This window comes from Sander vitreus, chromosome 7, assembly GCF_031162955.1.
Source record: "Sander vitreus isolate 19-12246 chromosome 7, sanVit1, whole genome shotgun sequence".
Taxonomy (NCBI): Eukaryota; Metazoa; Chordata; class Actinopteri; order Perciformes; family Percidae; genus Sander; species Sander vitreus.
Window position 1 is genome coordinate 6,027,387 of NC_135861.1, and position 20,991 is coordinate 6,048,377.

Sequence of the window (20,991 nt, forward strand, 5' to 3'; positions counted from 1 at the left end):
AAATGCTCAATCCACAGTGAAATGCCCACAGCCCGTATTCAGAAACTGTGCCTTTTAAACGAGCCGGCAGGACTTTTGTACAATATAGAAAGTGCACTACACTGCTGTTACGGTCATTTCCCGGCTGCAGTGACAATACAGAGATACCGAAAGCACAGATGCTTACAGAGGCAGGCGATAAAAGACAAAAACAGTTAAAACAGTGTTTCAGAGCGTGCATGCTAGCTTAAATTCTTAAGAGGTTAACATTAGAGGTTAACATTAAGGTTAACACATCTTAACATTTCTTAACATTTCTCTCAGCCTAAACTCTAAACTCTCTAAAACTCTTAAACTTGCACTATACCTAACTATATAGAAGTAGCTTTTAGCCTTATTGAATGTTGATTTTTGAGTTTAACCTCAAACATCTGCTCGTGCAGGCCTCTAACCCTGCTCTGTTTATTTCCTCAGAATATTTGCCATGCTACATGGGAAGGCTCTGAACTCCACCCTGCTCTTACTCCTCATCCTCATCATCTTTGCCACAGCCCATGGTCGCTCCTACCCTTGTTTTTCCCGTAATGACACTGAATTCCAGCACCTGGTGCTGCACCCAGACCCCTCTGTGGGAACGGTGTACGTGGGGGCCAGGGACCACCTCTTCCAGCTGGACGGAGCCGATGGACTCCGGCTGGAGCAAGAGGAGACAACCGGTCCCGTCAGCGACAGCAAAGACTGCCTTCCCCCAGTCACCGAGTTTAACTGTCCCCAAGCCAGAAGAACCAGTAATCACAACAAATTACTTCTGGTCGATCCAAAAGCGTTGGAGTTGATCACCTGCGGCAGCATCCACCAGGGCACCTGCCAGAAACGCAGACTGACATCCATCAAGAAGGTTCTCTTCTCCACCGAGAGGCCCGTGGATACGCAGTATGTTGCAGCCAATGAACCGTCGGTGTCAACCGTAGGGCTGGTGGTTGGGCTTCGTGGCGGGGAAAGGACAGTGATGTATGTGGGTAGGGGCTACACTGCCAGCCACCCGCCCATCTCCACCCGCCACCTTTCATCAGAACCCGTCTTTTCCTACGAGGAGACGGCGAAGCTGGCCGTGGCTGGGCGTCTGTCGGAATACGACCACCACTTTGTGATGGCATTCACACGGCGCGCTTATGTGTACTTCTTGTTTTACCGCCGTGACATCAAGTCGGCATCGAGGGAGTACCGGACCTATGCTGCCAGAGTGTGCTTGGACGACACCTCCTACTATTCCTATGTGGAAGTTCCTCTTGTCTGCCAATCCCCTTCCTCTCCGTCAAGGACTTACAACCTGCTCCAGGCTGCCCAGGTACTTTCTCCCAAAATATTATCAACATGAGTATTTCTGCTTATTCTTTGCTGTCATCTGTTTTTATCTGTTATTATTTGTACATGTAAGGTGTCCTTGAGTGTTGAGAAAGACACCCATAAATACAATTTATTATTATTATTTATTATTATGAGTCCTTCAAAATATGGTTGAATTTCTTGGTCATCAGAGTGTATGAATTTCAAGTGCTTTCAGAAATGGATTTACATCAAGATTACACTGATCTACTCCTGGCTGTGTTTTAAGTTTCTTGAGTTTTTCCCACGCCTTTGTTGTAACAGGTGGGACAAGGTGCGGGCCGGGAAGGCGAGGATCTGCTGGGAGTCTTCTCCACCCGCAGCGGCTCCACAAACAATCCCTTGGATGCCTCAGCTCTGTGCGTTTACCCACTGGATGAGCTTGACAAACACATTGACTCCACCCGTGACCTCTGCTACACCCAGGACGGCCGGGTGGAGGGAAGAGAGGTGGCCTACATAGAGTATGAGGTCAAGTCCAGCTGTGCCAACCTGCCCCTGGTAAGGATGCAGTGGATGAAGAAAGAGGGTTAAATGTCTTTTTGTTATTTATTTTTGTTATTTTTCATGGAAGAAGAGAAAACATTTTGGAGCAATGGGCTTTACAACAATGATTTTGTCATTAACATGCTCATCAAACTACAGTTTCTCTTTGGTCCCCTTAGCAGAATTGCATGCTACTTTGAATGCTTGTTACAGCATGGATGCTGGCCGTGTAGTACATATACATATACATTAGGGCTATACATCAGGATGAATTGTTCCCTGCTGTCTTTATGCACTTAAGTATATTGACTCAGTTGGTTCCAGTGGTCACAAAAAGACAAAACAGCACAGTAACAAGGGATGACTGGATTGCCGAGATTAAGCTTAGTAACAGGAAGAATGAAGGCATTATAATGAGGCCCTCGTTGAAAAGCCCAGAGCTCCCAGATGCCCCAGGAGTAGCTTTGCCCAGCTGCAGCCCTCCAGTGACCCCCTCTGTTGCCCTACAGCCGCTCAGGTCCTGCCAGCCCTCAGAGCCATTTAATGGGATTGTTAAGGATCAATAAACCAAGCTAACCCTGAATCAGCTGTGCTGCTGCTTAATGATGTCTGACAAGGAAGGATAGGAGTTTGTTTTTAATCAACTGACATAAGAGGACAGAGAGAGAGAGAGAGAGAGAGAGAGAGAAAGGGGGTGGAATGTAAATATGGGAATAGAAAGACTAGCATACAAAGCGACAGGGAGAGAGAATTAAATAATCTAGAGGAAGAAAAGGAAATGCTGAAAGAAACATAGATGATTGAATGAAGAAAGGTTGTATTAGATCACAGTTTCCCTTGCAACAACGATAAGCAATCTTATTTTTTTAATAAACAAACTAGACTTAGACTGCGTAGACTACATGTAAGATGTCCCAATCTACTTCCTCCTTTAGGGCCAATTATGTGGAGCCAGAGTTCAGAGACTAACCAGAAAGCAGGATTTAGAGTGGTTGTTTTGCGAAACCAAAAGAGCGAGTTGGCTGTGTCTCTATAAATCTACTTTAATCTATGGTGCAATCTGCTTACGCTGAATTAAGAGGATTCAAAGGCTCTGAGGCAATACTAGGAGAGAATGGAAGACTAATTGAAAAGACGTGAACGTGAACTTGTTAGTCCAAAGTATTAAGATCACTAAAATAAATGTAATCCGGATGTGTTCAGTTCAGATAAATACATAAAATCGACAAACAACTCATTTTCTGACTTTCTGTCATGTGTTGTAGAATACCCTTAAGGCCTATCCCTGCGGCTCCGACCACACCCCCAGTCCAATGGCAAGCCGGGCACCGCTGGCCTCTAAAGCCGTGTGGCACACCTCGGCTGCCCGTCTCACTGCTGTGGCTGTCAGTGTCAGAGAGGGACACAGCATTGCCTTCCTCGGAGACTCCAAAGGGACTCTGCACAAGGTAGAACATCCTATGTCATACTTAGATTTTTGTGCCAGTTTCTTTTGGCCATTAAGCCTGCCCCAGCATGCACTGGGTGGGAAGCAAACTACTAGAGCTTACTAAATTTTGTGATTCATACTGCCCTGCCCTTATTGATGTTGCTGCCAAATTCTTGCAAGGATGTCTATGGCTCATTTCCCAGCTAAGCAACCACACCTCACACTACATAAAACAGTTTCAACTATTTTCAGGGATTGGTTTTCAAACGTTTGTGCCAGTTCCCATCTACTTATGGGACTATGCATCGCAACTACAGCCTGGAAGATTCCAGTCATTCCAACGCTGACAGTTTTCCAACATACACAGACTAGCATACCACCATGATCCCATGCCTAATACATTTGCTTTTTTGTTCTGTAGAGCGCAGAATGTGATTATAGGAGAGTTAAAAGTGATGCATTTTTGAGCTAATGTTTTAAGGGCGTTTTTTGGAAGACTGGTGGAATGCGTTTCACAAAAAGATTATTTTTATTTTTTAGCCTTGCCTTGTTTGTATGACCACTGCTTTGTACAGTATTTTCCAAAACTGCTCTCTATCACCACCTTTAAAACATCTCCGTAGATCTGACGTAGGGTGATTGTAGATAAAACTCTGCTGTGAGGTATTCGAGGAGTTATCGTGTAGTAGGTCTGTTTTGCCATGTGTTTGATATGTGAGAGAGAGAGAGAGAGAGGGAGAGGGAGACATAGAGTCAGACATAGTGCTTTTAGGTAGCAGATCAAAGCAGCACTCCGTGTAGCCATCTGAAGTAAGCTATTGTAACAGGATTATCGTATCACAGCATGACAAATTCCACAGCATCCAGATACAGGACTCTGTGTGCGTGTTTTTCCAAGTTAGACAGTGTGCGAGAGTTTCTTTGCGAAATAAATCCTCGTACCGACACATTTTTAAGCTTCCTAATTAACAGTTAATAATGAATTTGTTTGTTTAATCCGAATTTAAACCGAAGTGTGAAAATGAAAAGTTGTGTGGGGGGTTAGGTACTAGATTATTTCTTGGTTAGTAACCCTAGATTTGCGATAACCCGACGAGTTATCCTAAATTTAACCATTCGCGGTCAATGCCATTTTGCAAGACTTGTGCAAATCTTAGGTTACCATCTAGACACAACCCTATCTTGTTATCACCGTGATGTTGCCAGGCAACCAGCAGAGTCTTATCATTTTTACACTTTAATTTTCATATTGATTCGTCAAACAAGCTGTAACGTGTTAATTAGCGAGCATTGAGTGGGATTGAGCTTCTAATCTAAGTGTCTTTTAAGAAAGCGAATAATAGTATTTCCCAAAATGTTAAACTAAGGTTAGAGTAGGCATGTAGGACATAATGTAAATCGCTGCGTTTTGTAAGTTGATTGACCAATATTTTCTTGTTTGCCTACGTAGCTTAATCTCCCATTCGCCTGTCAGGTATTTCAGCTCAATACAGCATCAAATTCTCTCCCATATATGACATGCAAAACGACAAACTCCGTTCATGTTTCTAACTCACCAAGCATTACAGAGCTACTTTCCATGCCATTATGTGTTGAGTGCATTCTCTTAATGGGACAACTGATTCTCCATTCTGTTCACAATGATCAAGTGAGAGCCTTCTGGAAAGAGGCATAAAAACCTCTGCCAATCTCATTAACATGAGGTAACATGAGAGTTCTAAGGCCTGGGAATCACTTAAGCCAGAGGTGTCTTCCTGTGCTTCATATTCGATTTGACTGTGCCGTAATCACATTCATGGCCACTTCTGCTGCGATCCTGCACACGTGATTTGATTAGAGTTTGAGTTGTAAACCGAAGAAGACATTCGTTCTGCATCATTTTACTTTTTGTCAGCTCTTATAGGAATATACCAATTCTCTTGCTGGTGATCTATAATATCATATACCACAATTTCTCAAGTTTTTCTGGTGCACTTCTTCAGGTATATCTGGGCCAAGATGGCCATGTGGAGGTATATGCGAACACGACAATCCAGCCCAACTCGCCCATTAACAGTGACCTTTTATTGGACCAGAATGGAGCACACATCTACATCATGACCAAGACTACTGTAAGTATGAATATGTAGCATCACTGTTTTGGCTAGTTAGTGGTGGTAAATGTAATTTTCGGTTTAAAGGAATACACCGTACGGAGTCCAGCAGATTATGTTAGCAAGTAAGCTTTCACATCTTTACTCAACAGATGTACAAACTGCTGTAGGCTACTCTTTTTGGTGTGTCTGTCCATTCAACCATTCATCCAGATGTCTCCATACACAAGACTAAACATGGCTTGTCATTCATTGTCAGACAATTAATCGTTTGTCAGAGTTTTGTCAGGCTTTAATACTTCCTCAAGCTGTGTCTCTCTCACAGAAAAATGAGATAAAAGAAAAAGAGGCAAACATAAGAGAAAACAGAAAAGCCAGCTGGCTGTCGAGGTCAGAGGTCACTATCCCCACTTTGATGGGTACAACAGTCAGCAGGAGGTGTAAGGTCAGACATAACAATGGTATTGATCAGAGAGAGTGGCCTTCATTGTGTTGACACACTCCCTACAGAGTGTCTGTGTGGGTAGCCATAGATGCTGATGAATGGATATGGGAAACTGCTAGTCTATACATTGAATGGCTTGTTTCATTTCTAGACCACTGAACGCCTTAATCTGAATGTAGATCTGTAGCCAAGTCGAAATAATTATTATTACGAGCACTACAATCGTCATAAAGCTACTGATTGAGTGTCATGAGCAGATTGACATTCAGTTTCTTGGAGTTAGACATATTGTGTTTATGAGTGTGGGCAAAGCCAATGAACTACTGTTTCTCTGGCTTAATAATGCTAACTGGACCCACATAAAGAGGTAAATATGTAATACCATGGAACCTACAAAATCACTCATTCATTACCAAATGACAAAAAGAAAATATTTGAAGCTCAGCAAACTCAACTAGTACTATGATATCTATCTAGCTAAATAGCTGTGAACTAGCTAGTACTGTTACGGCTATTTTAAAATAGGTTGGCATTATAAGCTAACCTAGCCAATGATAAATAACTAGCATGATTAGATTATAACATTTCAAGAGCACTAAGTTGCAGGTCAAGCTCACACACTGAAAAAGGCAAGAGGTAAAAGAAGTATCATAAACAGGTAATAATACGGACCTTAACAATGTCATTAATAGTTGAAAAAATACATTGTTTAGTTTGAATCTCAGATTAGCTTACTAGGTTAACTAGCTGGCTAGTATGGCAAACTTGAATTTGGATGGTCAGGAGGGCAAATGTTAACGTTAGCAAGTCAACCTGTATAGCTTAAAATGGCTAGACTGTTTTTTCGGTCAGCCACACAATAAACTTGCAGTTGACTTAAAACCTAAAAGTTATTCAAAAAAGTTTGAATTACAATACTTGCCTGTTGCTATCCAGGTAAGCTAGTTAGCTACATGCTAACAATGAACAAACCATAAAAGCAATTGTCATAAATACATATTTTTGTCACATTTTATCAATTATATTTTTGCAAACAATAAAAACAAAACAAAAACCACGGGAGCTACACATAACAAGTGGATAATAGTTTTGAAACAATTAAGTGTTCTTCAGGATTTGGCAGACAGTAATAATAAAGTAATAATAAAATAATGATCATTCTGCTTACTCAGTCAGTATGCAAGTCTGTAACATTGTGGTTGGCTATCAAATTATTTAAGGAACTATAGGATATAACAGTGGTCCCCAAGATCACAGGGGGTGCGCAAGTCTTTATCTGGTTTGAGGTTGAGGTAAAAAAAAAATATATTTGCACATGTTTAACAAATTATGATAATACACTAGAATATATAATGTATACAAAAGTCGGTATAAAAACTATATATTTTTGTTCTCGCTTAAAATTGTAGGCAGGCTACTTAGAAGGCCAAACCTCCGGGACCTCTTAACCTGTGGCCCTTGCTGTCATCAGGTCAGCTGCTAGCTGTTATCATCCTCATTTTTCCTGCCGCCACGGCATCACTATTTTATGAATAAAACATGGCGGAGAAACTTAAAAGTGCTGATAACTGCTCTGTATCAAAAAAGAAAGTAAGGCTGTATCTCGAGAGTTACCTCAACTTCGGTTTCAGGGGAGGGGGGAGGGGCTCAGCTTTTCTTAGACATAAGTAGGGGGGGCGCCAAGGAAAAAAGGTTGGGAACCACTGGGATACAATAAGGAACTTTTTCATGCTTTAATGAAGGACTCAGATTTCTTTTAATTGCTACCCACAACGATCGATATCCACCTAATTATTGACTTCATAAGTTTGTCTTTGAGTACTCGCTTATCATCATTTTCAGGTAGAGAAGCGTCCAGTGGCAGAATGTGGGGACCACCTGGACTGTCAGTCCTGTTTGTCTGCCAAAGACCCCTACTGTGGCTGGTGTGTCCTGGAGGGACGGTGAGTCAGTGTACATGTAATGGTGGGGCTACTGCAAATGCTCTCTTGCATCCCTGTCTACTTTCTCTTTCCTTGACTCTCTTACTTCTCTGTGTTATTTCAGGTGTGGCCAGCGCTGGGAGTGCCAGAGAGGGTCTGTGCAGGGCCAGTGGCTGTGGAGTTTCAACCAGATGCAGCAGTGCCTCAGTATCCAGCACCTCAGCCTCTACAACATCAGCCGTGGGGAGAAAACTGATGTAATGCGGGGGGGGATAGATGGGAGTAATGCACAATAATACTCTCCTGTGTGCCAGTTGTAGTCTTTCTTCACTCCTTCCATCCTGCACATTAGTTTTAGTTCTACAAAAGTCGGAGGACACAACACGTTTTACATTACATTAACAACTGTTTTATCGGTTTCTGCTCACTTCATTTCTTTTTCCATCTTTTATCTTTCATCTCTTGATGTCCCTTTTCCATTCTGTCTTCCTACCTCAGATTACAGTGTCAGTAGAGGGCCTCCCAAGCCTAAGAAAAGGAGAGGCCTACTCTTGCTTTTTCCAGGACACAGAAGCTCCTGCCTCACTCACCAACACTGGTGTGATATGCTCCACCCCTGATGCCAGCAGTCTGCCCCCCATTAGCCATGGAGATGGTGAGTTTTTTGTATTTTTTTGTATTTGTTCAGCAATTGTACCCAAGGGGTCAGTTGACTTAAAACCTAAAAGTTATTCAAAAAAGTTTGAATTACAATACTTGCCTGTTGCTATCCAGGTAAGCTAGTTAGCTACATGCTAACAATGAACAAACCATAAAAGCAATTGTCATAAATACATATTTTTGTCACATTTTATCAATTATATTTTTGCAAACAATAAAAACAAAACAAAAACCAAGGGAGCTACACATAACAAGTGGATAATAGTTTTGAAACAATTAAGTGTTCTTCAGGATTTGGCAGACAGTAATAATAAAGTAATAATAAAATAATGATCATTCTGCTTACTCAGTCAGTATGCAAGTCTGTAACATTGTGGTTGGCTATCAAATTATTTAAGGAACTATAGGATATAACAGTGGTCCCCAAGATCACAGGGGGTGCGCAAGTCTTTATCTGGTTTGAGGTTGAGGTAAAAAAAAAATATATTTGCACATGTTTAACAAATTATGATAATACACTAGAATATATAATGTATACAAAAGTCGGTATAAAAACTATATATTTTTGTTCTCGCTTAAAATTGTAGGCAGGCTACTTAGAAGGCCAAACCTCCGGGACCTCTTAACCTGGGACCCTTGCTGTCATCAGGTCAGCTGCTAGCTGTTATCATCCTCATTTTTCCTGCCGCCACGGCATCACTATTTTATGAATAAAACATGGCGGAGAAACTTAAAAGTGCTGATAACTGCTCTGTATCAAAAAAGAAAGTAAGGCTGTATCTCGAGAGTTACCTCAACTTCGGTTTCAGGGGGAGGGGGGAGGGGGCTCAGCTTTTCTTAGACATAAGTAGGGGGCGCCAAGGAAAAAAAGGTTGGGAACCACTGGGATACAATAAGGAACTTTTTCATGCTTTAATGAAGGACTCAGATTTCTTTTAATTGCTACCCACAACGATCGATATCCACCTAATTATTGACTTCATAAGTTTGTCTTTGAGTACTCGCTTATCATCATTTTCAGGTAGAGAAGCGTCCAGTGGCAGAATGTGGGGGACCACCTGGACTGTCAGTCCTGTTTGTCTGCCAAAGACCCCTACTGTGGCTGGTGTGTCCTGGAGGGACGGTGAGTCAGTGTACATGTAATGGTGGGGCTACTGCAAATGCTCTCTTGCATCCCTGTCTACTTTCTCTTTCCTTGACTCTCTTACTTCTCTGTGTTATTTCAGGTGTGGCCAGCGCTGGGAGTGCCAGAGAGGGTCTGTGCAGGGCCAGTGGCTGTGGAGTTTCAACCAGATGCAGCAGTGCCTCAGTATCCAGCACCTCAGCCTCTACAACATCAGCCGTGGGGAGAAAACTGATGTAATGCGGGGGGGGATAGATGGGAGTAATGCACAATAATACTCTCCTGTGTGCCAGTTGTAGTCTTTCTTCACTCCTTCCATCCTGCACATTAGTTTTAGTTCTACAAAAGTCGGAGGACACAACACGTTTTACATTACATTAACAACTGTTTTATCGGTTTCTGCTCACTTCATTTCTTTTTCCATCTTTTATCTTTCATCTCTTGATGTCCCTTTTCCATTCTGTCTTCCTACCTCAGATTACAGTGTCAGTAGAGGGCCTCCCAAGCCTAAGAAAAGGAGAGGCCTACTCTTGCTTTTTCCAGGACACAGAAGCTCCTGCCTCACTCACCAACACTGGTGTGATATGCTCCACCCCTGATGCCAGCAGTCTGCCCCCCATTAGCCATGGAGATGGTGAGTTTTTTGTATTTTTTTGTATTTGTTCAGCAATTGTACCCAAGGGGTCAACTGTTTTCGGTATTTACATTACATACAAAGTAGGGTGCAACAAGCACTATCGTTTTTAAAATCTTTATTGCAAGTCAGAAATGTGAAATTTACAAAACTGCCAAAGCAGCACTATGATGCTTATAAGAACGACAAAAAAGTTGGTCAGATAATTTGAAGCTAACATAACGGTAACCGGTTTGTTCTGATGCAGAGTTTGTGATGGTGACCCTGTCGCTGCGTTTCACGAACGTGACGGTAGCAGAGACAGAATTCACCTTCTACAACTGCAGCTTGGTCCAGCAGCTCTCTGGACGCAGGCCGTGAGTACACGCACATACATGTCATCACTCAACACATATTATCAAATCTAATCTAGCAGAATACATTATGTGTCTACCATGGCGTTTTCTGCTTGTGACATCTGAAAGAATGCTTGTTTGCACGTTAGATGTCTGACTGAGACTGGTTAGATCTTGTGCATACTGTAACTAAAGCCATGCATAGTTGTTTTGACGTATTCAAGATTCCTGAACATGTGCTATATGTTGTTTGGGGAAAATTGCATTTTTATTGTCACAAATTTTCATTATGATTTGTTTTTTTGTTTTTTGCCTGTACCCCTGCTGTGGGCTCTGCTAGATGCCAAGGGTGTGTTGGCAGTCGCTGGGGGTGTAACTGGTGTATCCACCAGCATGTCTGCACACACAAACACACCTGCAGCCAAGGAGTCACCATCTACAACCAAAATGTGAGTCCACATTAAGTCTGAAAATAAAGGCTATGTATTGAGAGATGTTTGACAGAGGTGTTGATTCAACTGTATGCATCAACTGCAGGCTGCGTTGCTGTTAAATAGTATTGCATAGTTGCATTACATTGAGAGGTACTTTTTTGAATATTTTGTCCACCCCATTTACATCATCAGTGTATACTGTATATTTAGGGAAACCACTGTCTGGAATGTAATTAAAACGCACTAGGTTTGTTTTGCTTAGCATTCATCATACTGTTTGGTGTAGTTTTCCGTTTGTTTTCTGTTTGTCTTTTTTAGGTCAGTTTTTGCCATGAATCTTTTTCTTTTTTTTTTTTTTACTCATAAGTTGCTTCTTATTGTATTTGCTCACCCGTCTGTTTTATCCTAATTTTGTCTCCCCCCCTGCTTTTTTTTTCTTGTCCTCTCCTTTCCTCGCTTGTTCACTTGTGCTACTCCATCGCCAAGTTCAAACCACCAACACCCACCATCCCACCTCCCAGCAGAAATTTGACCCCTTTACCTCCTACTGTCCGGGCTGCTACAACAACAACAACAACAACAGCAGCAGCCACAAGCACAACATCACAGCCACCACCCACAGAGACACCTACCCCCACCGCAGCAGCTGTCCCTTCAACTTCCACCACAGTGACACCACCCACCACTTCTAATGCTGAATCAACCCCCCCCCTTACCCAGGGAAGCCCCTTGGTCATGATCTTCAGCCAGGCCACTACCATACACACCAATGTTACTACCACAAGCGGGTCCCTCCCTGATGTGGAGGGAACTACAGAGGGAAATGCTGGCACTACAACAGGTTTTTCAGAAGATGACGTGACTGAAACCTTGAATAGCACTGACAAAACTCCCCACACTACATTACCCAGCAGCACTAGTGGCATGTTAGACCCTGACCTGAGATTTTTAGGGCCATCTGGTGAAGCGCTGGGCTCTTCGTCTGATGTAAGCTCAACCACCTCCAGCGAAGTGTCCCTTTTAATAGACCTCGCTATCAGTGGCAATAAGGAGTCCATTCCTCTGGGCAGCGCCGAAGAGAAGGACTCCCCTCCGTGGTTGAATGAGTGGGAGAAGCCAGAGGGAGAGACTGACATTGAGTCTACTACAGGTTTATCTGTTGCAGGCGCCAGCGAAAAGCCGTTCATCTATACACAATCACCTGAAACAGTTATTGACCCCAACTCTGAATCTGCAGCAAACTACCAATCAGATTCTTCAAATGACCTTTATTTTCTGGTGAGTGCAGAAGCCACGTGTGCAGCTAGTCTAGGAAGTCGTACTGTTGCTCAAGTCACCATGACAAACTTAAAGCTTTTAGAAAGGTTACACATTTTGGGAACTGCAATTTTGTGTGATTTGTTTTGCCAAGAGTTAGATTAGAAGAAAGACACCGCTCTCATTTATGTCTGTTAAATATGAAGCTACAGTCAGAAGGCGATAAGCTTAGCTTAGCATAGAGACTGAAATCAGGGGGGGAAACAGCTAGCTTGACAGATATTAGAGTTGTATCCACTTTGGACAAAAAAAGGTGACTAAGCCTAATTTCCCAAACTTACTTTTAAGTGTCCTGTATTGCAAAAAGTACGATTTCCTGTCTTTTTTTAAATTATAAAGCAGGTTGAGGGGCTATATAAATACTGTTATAGTATCAAAACGCTCAATCCACAGAGAAAATTCACACAGCTCCTATTCAGAAACTGTGCCTTCTAAAAAAAAAAAAGCCGTCACGACCACTGTGCAGTTGTGATGTCACAACTATACTATATATAGTACTATACTAGGTAAAGTGCCGTTACAGTCATTCCCCAGGCTACAATGACGGTACAGAGACGCTGAGAGCGCAGATATGGAAGATGGGTAATCACTGACCAGAGCAGACTGGGCTTTTTTTTAGGAGGTGGGCTTTAAGAGACAGGCGCTTGAACGTAGCGTTTCAGACAGAGGGAGAATACAGGTATATTGAGACAGCAGTATGAGAAAAATAAAGTTGTTTTTTTTAACATTAAAGCATGTGAACGTGTTCTAGTAGAAACACAAAGTACAAGTATGAACCGGAAAATGAGCATGATATGGGGCCTTTAAAAGTACTGTGTAATTAACCTAGCAACATCTAAGCTTTACTCTGCAGTAAAACTAGTTGGTCCTCATTCTACAGCAGTGCAAACTATTAGAAATACTGTAAACAACACTTTACAACCCTGCTGTTATCTTTATTAGCTCTCCTGTTAACAAAAAACGGGCAAATGACTGACACAAAGTCAATGTAATCTCAGACGCAAGATTGACTTTACCTTAAGGTCTTATTGACTAGTCTACCCGCTCCATACCATTTCTGTTCATCTCACCCAATGATAGCTGCATTTTTCTCCTACAAGCTAAGGAAAGGTGATATCCCTGATCATGACATTTTCAAGTCAACTCCCTCCTTGTTATTTACATGTATGTCTGTTTCATTGCTGTGGTGTGTTTTTGGGTTTGTGGTCACCTAGTTTTTGCCTTTTTGAGTTCCATGTTTTGTTTGCCGTTCCTTGGTTTTCATAGTCTCCCATTTCTGACTTTCTGCTAGGCTAGAAATAAGACGGGATAGCTACTTACATGTTAGATTTTTTTTAAATTATTATTATAGAAAATTCACTTTTCCTTTATAGTATCTAAATCAAAGATGCATTTAGTTAGATTGTTATTGTGGACAGTCTTACGGGCAAATCTAGGTTTGGTGGATTGGAGGAGAATGCCTTTATTCTCAGTACCAACTGTAATGTTGATGTTAGGAGGAATGATTATTTGAGGCTGATTTTCATGGCTCCCGCTAAGTTCCTTTAGTTCCAGTCAAAGCCAATAGCAACAGTTAAGTGAAACTCTTTTGATGCTCAATGTCTATACAAAATGTGTTAGGATCGAGGCAGAAGAACTTGCGTGACCTGCACAGAGCCCTAAGTTGAACTTCTTTTAGTATGAACTGGAACATGAGCCAGGCTTAATTGTAGCACCTAACCCTAATGCTATTTATTCAAACATCTAGTGGAAGGCTGACAAGAGACAAGAGAGGCAAAAGACATACGAGTCTGTGATTATATAATGGACACTTGTTAAAAGACATCCTTTTGAGTAGGATCTAGATATAGGTTTATAGCTGCATTTTCTTTTCCCTTATGTATTGCTATTTCTCATTGTAATGGTTAATAATGTGTCACCAGGAATGTCCGTGTGTGGAGAAAGTTCAGGATTCTTCTCTTCTCCCTGTCAATGTGGAGAGGAAAGTCACTCTGGTGGGACAACACCTAAACCTGTTTCAGGTAATGTATCCATCCCTAGGGTTAACCGTCTTTTGCCTTAGTCGGGCAAGACTGCATTAAACCCATATTCATGCAGGTTATTATGATTTTTGAACATGAAAACATATCCATCGGCTAGCTTCTGCTAAATGACTCAGGGATTTGTTGACATGTTATCATCAATGAGTAAGCCTGTTTAACAGCAGTGTGTACGAGAGCAGCTTTGCAAACATGTTATTTAAAGGTCCAATGTGTAGGAATTTCTCCCATCTAGCGTTGAGATAGATCGCAATCAACTCTCTCGCACCACGCAGTTCAAAGTACGTACTACAGCTACGGTAGCCTTCACGCTTCAAAAAGCCGGTCTCTTGCTCTTTTCAATATCCTTTTTCTTTTTCTCGGGGCGAAGAAGAAGAAGAGGAAGAAGAATCCAGAAATTTGGATTTTGAATACGTGTGGTCCTCCATCTTTCATTCTTCAAACTTGCCGGGGCCGGGAAGCTACGATACCCATTAGCAGCATTAGCAGCACCTTTGAGTTTATCATGTGACAGCGAAAACGCAAAAGGCGGAGCAGTATGTCCTGTATGTCCCTTACCGCCTAACGTATTTCAAGATGGCGCATGAATATGGAGCGTCTACCCCAGTTCATGCGAATGCAAAATTTCAAGCCAAAAGGAGTACTTGGAATTGATAGTGGTGGTAAATATTCATGAAAAAGACAAGTTTGTGAACGGGCAACACAGATTTTGATAATGAACAACTAAACACAGTTACACACTGGACCTTTTAAAGAAAACTTCTGTTTCAGTTCATAAGGACATAAAGGCTCATATTAAAAGCTGTAAACCACATGGGTTTTAATGCATACTGTGGTTTAGGATAGATGTTCACTGCCATAACAAAAAGGGCATTATTATGTGAAAACTTTAGTTAGTTTAGTTGTTTTTTTTTTCTCCCTGAAATCGAAAATTAGCTTTTGCAGCGACACTGGTACTGTGACAGTTGAAGAAAAATCTCTTCGCACCACGTACTGTAACCCTTCTGACATATGTTAAAATGTGTAATGTGTGTGTCTGTGTACCTACTGTACATGTATGTGTTTGTGTACATTTAGGATGAGAATTTGGACTACGAGTGTGTTTTGGACATTGAGAATCAATCAGTGGTGGTGGATGCCTCCGTGGAGCCGGATGCCACTCAACTATCAGTCTTCTTTATCTCCTGCCAACCCCACCAGGTCAGAAATCATCTCAATATAGTGATTTATCTCAGTGTGTTGTTACGTTTAGTCTACACTCTTCAAGTCTGGAAATAATGAGAGGGAAAATTAGGTGGAAGGTGGACTCTTACACACAGAGTGTTTTTGTTCGTTATTAGTAATTTACTCGGAACGCTGCTTTGTCAACTTTTGACCCGCCCGCACGATCCTGTGATATTTTCTAGTAAGCTTACCCGCCCGACCCGCTCACCAGTGTATTGGCTTCTCTGTAGCCCCTCAAAACTTTGTTTCAAATCTTTGAAAGTATTTCTCTACAACATTAAATATTAACGACCAAATGATCAACAATCACAGTAAGGTGTGAAAAAAAACAAAAAAACATCCTTTGTTGTTATTAATCAAAAGACTGACTGAAAACTTCAGCTAATCTGCAGCTTCAGTGCGGGCGGTGGTTTGATTCCACCAACACTGCTGGGAACATAAGCAAACAACCCCACAACTTCCATCCCATTCTGAAATGTTTCTTAATTGATTGGTGGTAGCATTCATAATGACTGTAAATCACTGTAAGTCAACAAAAAGAAAGGTCATAACCAAAACCAATAAACCCATGGCATGCTGTGTTAACAAAAATCAATAAACTGCTGTTTCTTGATCATGTACATCTGTTAATCCATGAGTCTGTTTCATTAGCTCCCATAACAAGATCATTTTGACACATACGGTAGCTGCTTTGCACATGGATGTGCATAACATCAACTCGTATACCATATCACAAGTAGTGCTTCTGCTGGTTAGGCTGTTAATTGTTGTTCTTGTTTCAGTATGCCTATTCTGCCTTGATGGAGGAATACCCAGCCATGATCAACGTGAGGAGAAAAAACAACTTCCTGATCGACAGCGCTGAGGATCTGTATGGTGTGTGTTTTTGCCAGTTGTGTCTCCTATGTGAGACCATGTTATAGTATTTGTGTGTGAGAGATGTGAGGCAATCGGATTACATGCAGTAGCGGGTACATATTGAATAGCTGTTTGTTTGACATACAGTATGATAAAATATATATATATATATATATATGTATATGTGTGTGTTCCTCACAGACTTCCCTTTTCTCTCCCTCGTTTCAGTGACTTTGTTCAATTGTTCAGTGGGGCGGTCAGACTGCAGCCGATGTCGTACTGCCGACCCGAAGTATGGCTGTGTTTGGTGTGGTGGTGGTGGTGCTGCTAGCTCTCACTGTGTGTACCAGGACTCCTGCACAGAGGAGATCAAACTCACCTGTCCTGCACCCGTCATTCATTTCGTAAGAATTTTTTACCCTTCTTATGAACACAAGGAGCACTTAGACACTTAGGTTATTTTTGCTTTGAGAGAGAAATTAGGAAAAATGAGAAAAAGGGTTGGAAGAATGAAATACTTATTTTGCTTATTTAAATCCAGCTCTGTGTCATGGCAGTGTGTGCAGATGAACGGTGTTTGGCTTCCCTCCATGGCCGCAGCGTATGGAGCTCCCAGCTGAGGTCTGAGCGAGGTCTGCCGAGATCCGAAGCGTGCCACAGAGGTTCGCGTCTCTGGTGGAACTCGAGCGACCTCGGCTGTCCCGAGCTCCGTGCACTGGCGCCATGGAGGGAAGCCAAACGCCATTCATCTAAACACACTGCCCACACAAAGATGACACAGAGATGGATTGGTATCAGCAAAGCATGCCTTAAAGTTGCAAATGATTCTATTTTTGTGTATGTATGGCCTTTTGTGTTGGAAACACTTACTGTCTGAGAAAAGCAGGACACGTTCAAATACAATGTCACGCTGTCATGGTATATCTGAACCATTATGTCAGAACAAGACAGGGTTTACATTTCATACGTTTGGTCCTCTTGTGTTTCAGTTGGACCCGGTATCCGGTCCCGTAGAGGGAGGCACAGTCGTGACTATTTCAGGCTCTAACCTCGGCCAGAGAGCTGAAGACATTCAGAACTCAGTCACAGTAGCTGGGGTCCCCTGCAGTGTCATCCACAGCAGATACGAAGTCTCCTCAAGGCAAGTTGTTGGTACACACCTGAACATAAACTGCGTGCAAAGTTTTTTTTCTCCATGTTTTGCAATCGTATGTCTTCATCTTGTAGGATAGTGTGTGAGACTACAAGCAGTGGAGGAGAGAAGAGCGGCCAGGCCTCAGTCAAAGTGAGGGGAGGACAACTCGGACTATCTGCTCAGATCTTCAGCTTCCAGGTAAATGCCTTAGTAGTATTAGTATAGTATAGTATAGTAGTCAGTATGTTACATGCACAGAAAAAAAACAGTTTACTTAGAGAAATCAGGTAACCTTGTGAATTTGTTAATGCAAATTTGTGTCTAACTGTGGCAGCTTGTCTCCATTAGAGCACAGCTTGTCCTCACAGCACGAATATGTCTGAATTTTACAGTACAATTTTCTTGTTTTTGATTTCTAACTTGTAGTCTTCAGACCCAACCGACGCTGACTCAAGTTACAGCACTTGAGGCCATTTATCAGACTTCACGCAGCTCCCTCTGCAACAAAAGGCTTGCCTATTTAAATGCATTTAGACCCACTGAATATCTACAGAAACTCCCGCTACACCCTTTTAGCAAGCCTGCCTCGGTCTTGCAGGGTTGTATAATTTTTCTGAAGCAAGTAAACAAGCACTTAAAAAAACAAAGACATCTCTGGGGCATTTTCACACCCAGTTCACACGCAGCAGTTAATTTCAGTCCTTGCATGTTTCCCCTCTGAGTTTGGTTCAGTAACATATACGAGAACACAGTAATCGCTCTTGGGTGTGGACCAAAACATACTGTACACACCAAGACCTCACTGAGATGGGAGCCCCTTGGGATTTTTTCTAAACTAATCCTGAAATGCCTCATTTGGAGAATGTGATACAATTGTGATAAAATGCAACTTTAGGAAGCATCTAGAATGATTGTTTGTAACTATCCACAAATGTAGCTGTTTATTGTATGTTTGTTTATCCAAGAAAAAGAGAGTGCTTTCCCACAGAAGATCTCTGACCAATTAAAGAAACGGCAGCTCCCACATGGCTTTTGCTAATTAGACTTGACTTGAAATTGTGCCGTGTGAAATGTCAGTGCACCACTGCAATGCAATAAAGTAACAGCATGTCTCCTTAATTACATTACAGTCAAAGGACTGTAGGTTTGACAACAGCCTTAATTAATTGGCCCACGTGACACGCAAATGAATTGTTTTATTGCTGGCTGCGAGGCAACCTTCTAGTGTTTCCCAGAATGCCCCGGTGTCTCCTTTATCTTCTCAATAAATCACCCGCTCCGAAACGGATTATTGATTATACGTTTTCTCTCTCTCGCTCTCTCTCTCGCTCTCTCTCTCTCCCCTATTTGCATCTCATATTTTTATCTTTCTTCTACTTGTCTCTCCATCACCAGAATCCCGTACTAAGCAGCATCTTCCCCCAAAGAGGGCCCAAGGCCGGGGGCTCCTCCCTCACCATCAGAGGCCAGAGACTGAGGACTGGACACCCGAGTGAAGTCAGCATCCTAATCGGAGGAGTGCCGTGTATTGTGTAAGTGTCTCAAATTGACCATGAATTAAGAGTATGAGTTTACGTTTAAGAGTTATAAAAGCAAACTTCCTCTTTGTGTAGCAGAATGATTTATGTTTGGTATAAAATGAATAGAAAGTGGATAAAAATGTAAAAAAAAAAAAAAAAAAATGTATATGTGTGTCTGCCTCTGTTCAGGCTGAGCATCCAGGAGGATCAGATCAGCTGTCTGACCAGAGGCAGCAACAGAACAGGAGAACATGGCATTACCGTGCGGTTTGGTGGCACAGAGCGACACCTACAGGGTTTGGTGTATCATTACACCCCCAACCCCAACATCTCAATGGCTGCTCCATCGAAAAGCTTTCTCAGGTGGTTATCAGTCTCAATAGAGCAATGTTTAGGGCATTCAAATATTTCCTATCCATTGTATAATTTAATGATGCATGTTACACTGGTAATTGCTGTGATGGCACTGTTCCCTTAGAGCAAGAAAATCCCAGCTCTATCTTAAGCTTATGGCCTGGATGCAGTTCAAAGTGAAGGTTTAAGTTTTGCTGTTTTTAAACGGAGACATTAGGCAGTCTAGATTAGTGAATCGCCAGAAAGCCTCTACTTGTGCTTTTGCTCAGGCGTTTCAGAGGCTGAAAGCTTAGTGTGGTAGCTCAGGATGCTGATTTGTTTGTAGAAACATTTGCAAGCGATGATCATGTCTTACAGCTAAATGCTGAGTTTTCATTTCCTTTTTTTTGTTAAAGGTACAGAAAACTTGTCTCCTTATCAACCAGTTCAGCAGCGGAAAATACTTTCTTCTGAGCTCTTTCTAGTAAATACTAAATTCAAAGATTGTGGTGAAGCAAAGTTTTTGCGCTCCCGGCGGCCACTTGTGACAGGCTTACTGAATATCCCCAGTCTGTTCTTTTAATCGTCACGTGAAATATAACAAATAAACCATTCTTTTCTTCTACTCTCCCCTGCAGCGGAGGCCGAATCATCAGAGTTTCTGGCCAGAACCTGGATGTGGTCCAAGAGCCGAAAATGAGGGTCACCCTCAGTCCTCCTGATACTCTCCCTCCCAGGAGGAGAAGGAGCTTCAAAGGGAGGAATGAAGGAAGCCTGAACAGAGGACAGGATCGCCGGCGTCCACTGAAGAGATGGAGGAGGATCGTCCCCGAGGCGGACTGCCTCGAGGGTACACTCTGTCGTGTCAAACAGGTAGGAAATGTACTGTAATCGTTTTTCTTTGAACCTGTGGAGTTTATAAGTTAGTCAAAGTTAAAGCGGTAACGCAAATTCGTTTGAATGCCAAAAACTTTGGTAACACTTTACTTGAAGGTATCTACATAAGAGTGACACATGAACACATGACACCGTCATGACACATGAACCCTAACCATAACTTGTCATGACAAAAACCGAATGACCCTTACTGACAGAAGCGTTATGTCATAAACGTTTATGACTTATAAACGTTTATGACACGTTCATGACAGTGTCATGTCACTCTTATGTAGATACCTTCAAGTAAAGTGTAACCAAAACTTTTAACTAACACATTAAAGGACAATTCTGGCGCAAAACGAACCTATGGGTTATTAACAGATGTGTACCCACTCTTTCGCTCTCTGGGACATGTTTTCATGCTAATCGAATGTGTTTGTAGCTTGAAACAAGCTAGCGCGGACCGCTGGTTAGCTTACAACGCTAGTATTCAGGGCACAGGGAAAGTAAAAACAAATCGCTATTTTATACCACTGAAAAGGCTCAAAATATCACCGCACTTCAACAGTAGCATAATGAGGGTCCCTAAATGTTAACCAAAGCATTGAGAACATTGTAAGTGTACAGACAGTTTATTAAAAAGATAGTTTAGAAGGACAGTAGCTCCCAAGACGGCGGCCGCCTGTATACAAGAATGCGACTTCTTTATAATCTATCTTTTTAATAAACTGTCTGTATGGACTGCAGTGGGCTGTAGACT

General features: G+C 42.1%; 1 protein-coding gene across 1 annotated transcript in view; it reads left to right on the forward strand.

The window, feature by feature from the left end:
• LOC144520558 (plexin-B1-like) overlaps positions 1–20,991 on the forward strand; it is a 70,937-nt gene that overhangs the window by 31,746 nt on the left and 18,200 nt on the right. The window contains exons 2-20 of the mRNA XM_078254341.1: positions 454–1,327; positions 1,630–1,866; positions 3,117–3,299; positions 5,263–5,391; positions 7,661–7,761; positions 7,865–7,997; positions 8,239–8,395; positions 10,405–10,513; positions 10,833–10,941; positions 11,413–12,204; positions 14,166–14,264; positions 15,360–15,482; positions 16,289–16,382; positions 16,593–16,768; positions 17,354–17,505; positions 17,592–17,697; positions 18,895–19,031; positions 19,209–19,382; positions 19,991–20,225. Coding sequence (XP_078110467.1) covers positions 464–1,327; positions 1,630–1,866; positions 3,117–3,299; positions 5,263–5,391; positions 7,661–7,761; positions 7,865–7,997; positions 8,239–8,395; positions 10,405–10,513; positions 10,833–10,941; positions 11,413–12,204; positions 14,166–14,264; positions 15,360–15,482; positions 16,289–16,382; positions 16,593–16,768; positions 17,354–17,505; positions 17,592–17,697; positions 18,895–19,031; positions 19,209–19,382; positions 19,991–20,225 — 4,110 coding nt within the window. The 5' untranslated portion in view covers positions 454–463. The remainder of the gene's footprint in view (positions 1–453; positions 1,328–1,629; positions 1,867–3,116; positions 3,300–5,262; positions 5,392–7,660; positions 7,762–7,864; positions 7,998–8,238; positions 8,396–10,404; positions 10,514–10,832; positions 10,942–11,412; positions 12,205–14,165; positions 14,265–15,359; positions 15,483–16,288; positions 16,383–16,592; positions 16,769–17,353; positions 17,506–17,591; positions 17,698–18,894; positions 19,032–19,208; positions 19,383–19,990; positions 20,226–20,991) is intronic.